The following is an 8344-nucleotide window of genomic DNA, read 5'->3' on the forward strand; positions in this document are numbered from 1 at the left end:
CCCTTTCTGCCTCCGTGCTCTCAAGAAGGGAGTTTCCCATTCTATAAGTGTGCTGCTGGTTTCTACTGCCTAAGTGCAGCACCCTGCACTTGCCAGTAGCCTGTCACATGTTACAGAAGCACTTCCTAAAGGGAAAACCTTCATATTCTTCAGAACAAAATGTCAGATTGTGGATTTGCCAGTATTCTCTGGGACTTCATTCCGCAGACAGGTCCATTTGATACAAGACGACTTGTCCTTGCTTCTGGATTTGCAGCCAAGCCTGCAGGTCTCTTTCCTTTCCTCTCTACCTTTTGCCACTGCATTTGAACCTTGTGGCATCTACCAGGTTGATCAAATAAACTTATTTGGACATTTATCCAAGAATACAGGGCTACAGAAGTTAGTAGGAGGGGAAGGTAGGGAATATTATAGTAAGAAAGTAATATTCCTAAGAGGGGCAAAAACAGGCCTATGTAAAAGTGGAGGATTAAAGAAGAAGATGCCTTAAAATAGGTGGGGTGTGAAGGGGGTCAGCTTATGTAAATGAGGTATATTCTAAAAAGTGACATGATTCTGCTGAGGTCACACAGTAAACGAGTAATAGAATAGATCATCTGTTCTGCCACCTTTCTGCTCATGTTGTAGACAACACTTTCTGCTCATATTTTGAGTGGGTTTTTTTATTTGTTTGGGGGAGGAGGGAGGAGTGTGCTATTTCCAGCATTTGCAGCAGTGTCCCACTTTCAGTCTTTTTTATGGGTCATTTTTTTCTGTATTATAAACTTTATGCTGACTTTCACAGTAATTATTTTTTCTCATACTTTGTCACCCTAATTATCTGTTACGTTATGAGGTTTTCTAGGCAGAGACACTTTCTTATCTAATTAGGTAAAGTACCCTACACAGATTAATATGACTTGTATAAATAATATTCTACGCTGTTGGCATAATCCTTATACGCTGTTGCTAATTTACTGCTGACACTGCCCTTTTAGAAACAGGTGCTACTAATGGGAAGTAATTTCTTTCACTGTTTAGGCAGACAGACCTTTTTTCTGAAGTTAAACGGAGCCTCTAAACTTTTCTTTTTTTCTTTTAATTCAGGAATCGACGTATATTTGGCTTGTTGATGGGTACTTTGCAGAAATTTAAACAAGAGTCCACAGTTGCTACTGAAAGGGTACTTATTTCTTTTAATTTTATGACCTGAAATCTGTTCCACGTAAGGTAAAATTAGGTACTTACTGTTTCAGCGCAAGGAATGAAAATATCTGTGGCAGGTGCATTGATTTCTTTTCTTTTCTTTTTTAAGTGCCAAATTCTGACATTTAGTACCTAAGAGTTTAACTTAGCTTTTAGAGTTACTTCTAACTGCCATATATAAACATTGGCTGAGGACTCTCATTTGTGATTTCTTGCTGTTCCTCAATTTAGTGGAATCCCTGTATGGTCATGACCCAGATCTGGGTTTTCTGTTTCCCACAGAAAAGCAAAGAAAACCACAGATTTTACTGGAGGCGAATGTAGATTTCTCATTTTAGTGGAGAAACCCATGGATTGTGCATTTTTGCAACAAGCTCTCTGCAGGCTGGCAGAGTTCCAGCCTGCAGGGGGCACCACAGGTCAGCAGCTCCCATGCGTAAGGGTAAGGGGCATGGGGTTAGAAGCCACCTTAGCGGGGGAAGCAGTTGGGCAGGGCTGGGGCTACTGCCCAGCCAGGCAGGGCCTGGGGCCCAGGGCTGCAATGTGCAACCTCAGGACCCTGGTGGGGAGCAGGATGGGGCTGCAGGGAGCAGAACAAGGCCATGAGGGCTGGCTCCCCAATGCTGTACACACTCCAGAGGAGGGGACCTTTGCCCCCCACATCTGTGTGCAGGCGCAGGCTGCCCACTTCAGGCTCCTGCCCTGCTGCCCTCCCCTGGGGCCTCCGCAGCCCAGTGTATACAGCCCGGCACTGCAAAGAACAGTCAGGAAAGCTTCTTGCTGTTGCAAGCTCCATGCTGCCCTGGCGACACGTCCCCTGTTAACAACCCCATGCTGCCAACCCTGCTGCAGCCATGTGTGCAGGGGATGCATGGAGCTTGGGGCAGCAAGCTACATTCCTGCGCAGCCCTGTTGTTCTTTGCAGCACCAGGTCACGCATGCCAGGTTGCGGAGGCCCTGTAGGAGGGCAGCAGAGCAGGAGCCAGCACACAGCCCCTGCCCCCAACACAATCTAGGGGGCACAGGGCCCCCCTCCCCCCCCCGGGGGTGTGCTCAGCAGTGGGGGAGCCAGGCTCTGCTCCACTGCAGTGGCAAGGGGCACCAGCAGGGCTGTGGGGAGAGGAGGGGGAAGTCAGGGGCACCAGCAGATTTGGGGGGGTTTATCGAACAATTTACTATTTTTATTAGGGAAAACCAGGATCACTGATCATGCTGCTTTCAAATCACCATATATCATATTTTACCGTAATTACCGTAATTGTAACTATTCTACTACCCTCTCTTAGTTCTGTAGTTCAGCACAACACTAAGCTTCTGTGCACCTAATTTCCTTAATGAATGCATGTGTTTTTTATATTAATTGATTTTTATCTGAGGAGTTTTATAATGCACATAGCTTCAAACACTGGGAGATACCTTATGCAAAACTACTGTGAGATTCTTTAACTATATATTTTTCAGCTTTTGTAAGTTAGCATCAGATCACCAGTTTAATAATAGAAACACAATTAGGGATCTGTATGTTGTCAACATATTCAATATTATTTAGATACAACAGTACTAGTACCTATTGCCAATGTCAGCTTTTAGTCAGACATCTCTTTTTCTGTGGAAAACAACTTAAAACATGTGTCTGAGCTCCAGAATTTTTTTTCTGACAACTTTTTTTATGCATTTATATATCAGGGGCAAAACTGGAGTGAATATAGAGTGAATATGAAACCAGCCTGAATAGCAGCCTGAAAAATCCTCCCCCCCCCTTTTGTTTTTTTTGTTTTGTGAACCTGTAAATAACTATCATGCCGTGAAACCTTGCTGATTTTGTTTTTTGTTTTGTTTTTCCTTCATCATGTATATAATCATAAACTGAGTTCAGAGTAAGTTAGTTTCTAAATTGTGTAAATTTTTGTTAAGAAAAATATGTCTTGATCTTCAGCAAAAGAGGCGTCAAGAAATTGAGCAAAAGCTTGAAGTACAGGCGGAGGAGGAGAGAAAGCAAGTTGAAAATGAGAGGCGAGAATTGTTTGAAGAAAGACGTGCTAAACAGACAGAATTGCGGCTATTGGAACAAAAGGTCGAACTTGCTCAGTTGGTAAGTCTTACATTTTGGAGGAGGCAAGGAGGGTTCCTTTTGTTCTTTTGCAAAAACTATATTTTGAGCTATTTAACACTCTCTCCTTTTTTCTCAGCAAGAAGAATGGAATGAACATAATGCCAAAATAATTAAATATATACGAACCAGGACAAGGCCCCATCTGTTCTACATACCTGGCCGGATGTGTGCCGCTACACAAAAGCTAATGGAAGAGTCGCAGAAAAAGTTGAATGGTAGGTGGTTTATTTGGGAGTCGCTTGGCAGTGTCTCCCTGTCTCAAATGGGATATTCTACCTCTTGCTGTACATGTTCTTTTTCTTTTTTTATTTCTTTTCACTTAACTTCATTTTCTTGTCATTGAATTAAAATACTTATCTAGCCTAAGAAAACAGGGTTATCTAATTCAACTATTTGTACCAATGCAGGGATTTACTCTTTCTAAATCAGATAGCCTCTTAAAAATTTCTAATGAAGGCCATTCCACAGTTTAAGTACCTTGTTTCAGTGTTCTACTCTTATGTGGAGGTTTTTCTGAAATTTGATCTGAATCTGTTTTGCTACAGATAGAGAAACACTGTGACAATCTTATTTATGGCAACCATTCACATTTTTTTTAAGCTGTCAAGTCCCATTAGTTTCTTTTCTCCAAACTAAACGGACCTAGGTTTTTCAACATTTTCCTTGTACAGTTTGGTTGCCCAGCTATTGATATAGATTTATGCTCTGGGAGGTCTCTAGCTTCTCAGATGTTCTTGTAAAGTCCTCGAGTTAAGGTATAACGTATGTCAAGTAGAATGGTGTTATCACCCTCTATGACTTACAGATTATACTTCTGTTAATGCAACACAGACTTATTGTTATTGTTTTTTTAAAGATGGCATTAGATTGCTTGCAGAGATGAGTTTTTGATATACCACAACCACCAAGACCACCTTAACAGTGCTCCTGGCATGTTGTACTTATGGTCAGTGGTGATTTGTGGTTAGAAGGTGACTTGTGATCATTAAATCAGTAATATCTAATGACTCTTTTAAAAGTTTCATTTATCTAGTGCTGTATTTTAAAAGGAAAGTTCTATGAAAATGTCTCTTAATTAAACATTTGAATAAGCTATAGTCCTTGCTTCACGTTATCATCCATTACCAAAGCTTTCACAACTTCGTTTCTGTAGATACAGCACAATTTTAGTGCTTGTATGATCACTTAGTGCTTGAATGATCACTTTCTAGTTAAACTTATGAAAAAGGTCTCTTAAATACACACACACATATGCTTTCCAGAAGAACTGAGTTCCTTTTCCTTTTCCTTTTAGGAAGCAGTTTCAAGCAGAACAGTACATATGACATGTTTATGTCATACTTGTTTATGAAAGGAGAAATTATTAATGTAGTTGAGTCCTAGTCAAATGCATCTTCCTACTTACTGTCTTCTCCCCCAGTGCCACTTCTGTTTTGGGATTTATATCATTTGACTTTTTTCTACAAGTCAGATTAAGTTCTAGTTTAAAAATTGGTGCGTCTGCCTGGATATCTGACCTGATGAAAACTTGATTTTTAACACCTAATTTGTTCTTACTGTTTCCATTTCATTCACATTAGCAGTGCCAGTAGCAGAAAAGTTCCAGAAAATGAAAATGTTTTGCTATTTGGTTTCCAGATATGCTAATATTTTTTCATTAGTTTTAGTCTAGTCTAAAAATGGAAATGCTTCTAGTGATCAAGTGTGACAGTTCTTTCATTAAACTTAATTTTTTGGGGGTGGTGGTTTAACTGATTAGTATGCTCTTTGCTGACTATGGGTAAATTGCCACCTCTTGGATTGCACTTGAATAGACTAAACACGAGAGAGACCAGGATTATATTATTGTGCGAACAAAATAGCCATATAAATCTCAGCACAAGTCAGCAAATAGTTACACTTGACTTGTAACTTCTTCAAATATGCATCCGAGTTTTACTGTCTCATATTTGCCTCTTGCTCTTCAGCACTGTTTGAAAATAGACGCAATGAATTTGCAGAGCAAATTAACAAAATGGAGGCCAGACCCAGAAGACAATCTGTGAAGGAAAAAGAACAGCAGGAGGTGCAGAATGAAGAAAAGAAGGAAGAACAGAACAAGGAGCAGGAAGAGGGTAAGGTGGCTCAGCAGGTGGAAGAGTTGGAGACAGGTAACCAGAACAATGATGTAGAAATGGAGGAGGTAGGGGAGGACAGAGGAAAAGCAGGTGCAGGTTATAGTGATGCAGAGAGAGAGCAGGAGGAGGAGGAACAGAAACATGAAATGCAGGTTAAAGCAGAAGAGGCAACTGAGGTGTTGGAGAATGACAAGCAGCAGGATAGTCAGCAGGAAGATGTTCTGATTGTGAAAATGGAAGGTGACAGGATTCAGTCAGTGGATAATGAGCAAGACATGGTGGAAGTTAATGAGGCAGATAGTGTAGAACATTTAGAAAATGAAAATGGCAAAGTTGACCTAGAAGTTGAGTGTGATGCTCAGCCAGAAAAAGTGTGTGACACTCCTTCCCCTGAGAAGGAGAAAGCTAACAAACCAGAAACTGACGCTGAACCTGAAGAGAAATGGGGAAAGGAATCTGAAGCCCACCCTGAGACTGAGACTGAGGTTCAGCCTCAGCCAGAGGCTGTGCCACTGCCACAGCCACCTCCGTTGTCTCAGTCCATTCAGGATCAAGAGCCTCAGACGGAAAAGAATGAAGCCACTGTGGTGTCTGTAAAGGTGGTTGAGGCACAGACAGATCAAATTCAGGCAACAGGTGTAGAAATTAAGAGTAAGACCAGGAGTAGAAGCAGGGGTAGGACACGGAACAAATCTAGCAAGAGTCGAAGTCGTAGTAGCAGTAGTAGTACTAGCAGTAGTAGTTCAACCAGCAGTAGTAGTGGAAGTAGCTCTAGCAGTGGCAGCAGTAGTAGTCGCAGTAGTTCTAGCAGTAGTAGTAGCACTACTGGGAGTAGCAGCAGAGACAGTAGCAGCAGTAGCAGTAGCAGCAGTGAGAGCAGAAGTCGAAGCAGAGGAAGGGGTCATAATAGGGACAGAAAGCGCAGGAGGAGCGTGGATAGGAAGCGAAGGGATATTTCAGGACAAGATAGAAGTCACAAGTCTTCAAAAGGTAGTAGCAGAGATGCAAAAGGCTCAAAGGATAAAAGTTCAAGGTCTGATAGAAAGAGGTCTATATCAGAAAGTAGTCGGTCAGGCAAAAGAACTTCACGGAGTGAAAGAGACCGTAAATCAGACAGGAAAGACAAAAGGCGTTAACAGAAGAGACCAGGCTTCCCTAGCCTAATCTTTGCAGCAGAAGATTATTTGAGTAAAAGGATTCCTTATGAGGAGGAGGAGAAGGCTGCCTTAACAATTGCATGCTGTAAAAAATCTTTTGGAAAAATGCAGACTGTTTACCAGACACTCTTGTACTTTTTACATAATTTTGTAAAGGGTAACTTATCAAAATTATGTGAAGTCCCCTCTTCCCAAAATGTAAGAAAAATAAAAAAATTAACCCCCCCTTTGCATTTTTTAAATACCCTGTACTCATTAAGATTCTCTGTATATTTTAATAGGTAAATCTTTTAAGTTGGTGTGATCACTTCTACTTCTGTACCATACATTTTTTTTTGTAGAAATAAATGTGCATTTTAAATAAAATGTTTGAGATGTCGTGTTAACACTTAACTTCCCTTTAGCTCTACATTTAAGCAGCTGCTTACAAAGATGCTGCCTTTTGTAATTTTCCTCCTGCTCCTTTTTTTTTCCCCCCCTCCTACCGTTTGCAGGGGTGTGAATTATTTGGTATAGTTCCTTTTGCTTTCTTCTCCACACCAACTCATTCTAGCTTGACTCTTTTTTTCTCATTTTACGAACCTGTTTTTGTGACCTCTGCGTTGAGCAGTAGTTACCTCAAAATGCTAATATTGACAGCTTAAGTCAGAATCTGGAATGCTACTTTTATCTGCCTTCTGCAGGTGCTTGGGTAATGTTTACAGCTATATTCTGGAGACAGTATATCTGTTTAGTGATGCTCCTTACTTTCCTGGCCAGTGGTGGGAAGACCTCCGCTCACTTCTCAACTGGGAGTTTTTTGTTATATTAGCCACAAATTAATTTTTGATCCTGGTGTGTGACTAGATATAATTATACTGCAGTGTTATCTGGGACTAATACCAGTCTTGTGTGTGTGCAAGAATGCTTTTTGAATGTATTTGATAGAGATGTGTGAAAGTTCCAAATCAAGCAGTATGGTGTATCAAGGTCATGATTGTTTTATAATTTTGTATGGAAATAACAACATACCTTTTGGCTTGTTCTGTACATGTGCAAATAAATGTGGCTTTGTAGACTACTCTGAATGATGGAGACTTTGTTTCTATTACCTTTGCTTTAACTAATCTTATTACTTCTAATGTTATCAACTCTGAAATAGACATGGCATGCATAGGTGACAGTCCCTTACACAGCCCTTGGAAAGCACTGTATCTGAAAGCATTTAAAAGTTAGTTGCAAAACGACAAGATGGCAAAGTCAAAGAATGAAACAGGTACAGGTTTCCCTCACTTTATGCTGTACATGCATTCCCGGAAAATGGCACATAACTTGAATTCGCATAAAGGGAACCCACTTTACAATGTAACAAATAGGGATATGTTCCAAGACCTTGACTGTACTGACCCCCAGATCCATTTCTGCCACTTTTACAAGACAGTTTTGGTACTTGCCAACAGCAGACAGTCCACACAAGCACAAGGTGGTGATGAATGTTACCATAATGATGATGCAACTACAGAAACACACAGGAAATTATATTTTTGTGCACATCACTTCCATAATGCACTGCACAAAGCAGCTGACAGTGGGCTTCCACCACACCAATCGCATAGGAGTGAATTTACCTCGCCTATAACGAATTTTTGGTATAAGAAGGGTCATCGCGTAAGAGCAAATTTGCACATACAGAACCTGCATAAAGCAAGGGAAACCTGTATTTGTTATATGCACATGGTGATCAGGCTGCTGTTTGAGACTGCTCACTTTGCATACTAGATCACAGAAAAAAT

General features: G+C 40.8%; 1 protein-coding gene across 1 annotated transcript in view; it reads left to right on the forward strand.

The window, feature by feature from the left end:
• The window catches only part of PNN (pinin, desmosome associated protein), a 16533-nt gene extending 8901 nt beyond the window's left edge, over positions 1-7632 (forward strand). Inside the window, exons 6-9 of the mRNA XM_019552050.1 lie at positions 1087-1162; positions 3122-3277; positions 3375-3513; positions 5266-7632. Coding sequence (XP_019407595.1) covers positions 1087-1162; positions 3122-3277; positions 3375-3513; positions 5266-6551 — 1657 coding nt within the window. The 3' untranslated portion in view covers positions 6552-7632. The remainder of the gene's footprint in view (positions 1-1086; positions 1163-3121; positions 3278-3374; positions 3514-5265) is intronic.
• The last annotated feature ends 712 nt before the right edge of the window (positions 7633-8344 follow it).

Source organism: Crocodylus porosus, unplaced genomic scaffold (assembly GCF_001723895.1).
Source record: "Crocodylus porosus isolate Cpor-Errol unplaced genomic scaffold, CroPor_comp1, whole genome shotgun sequence".
Taxonomy (NCBI): Eukaryota; Metazoa; Chordata; order Crocodylia; family Crocodylidae; genus Crocodylus; species Crocodylus porosus.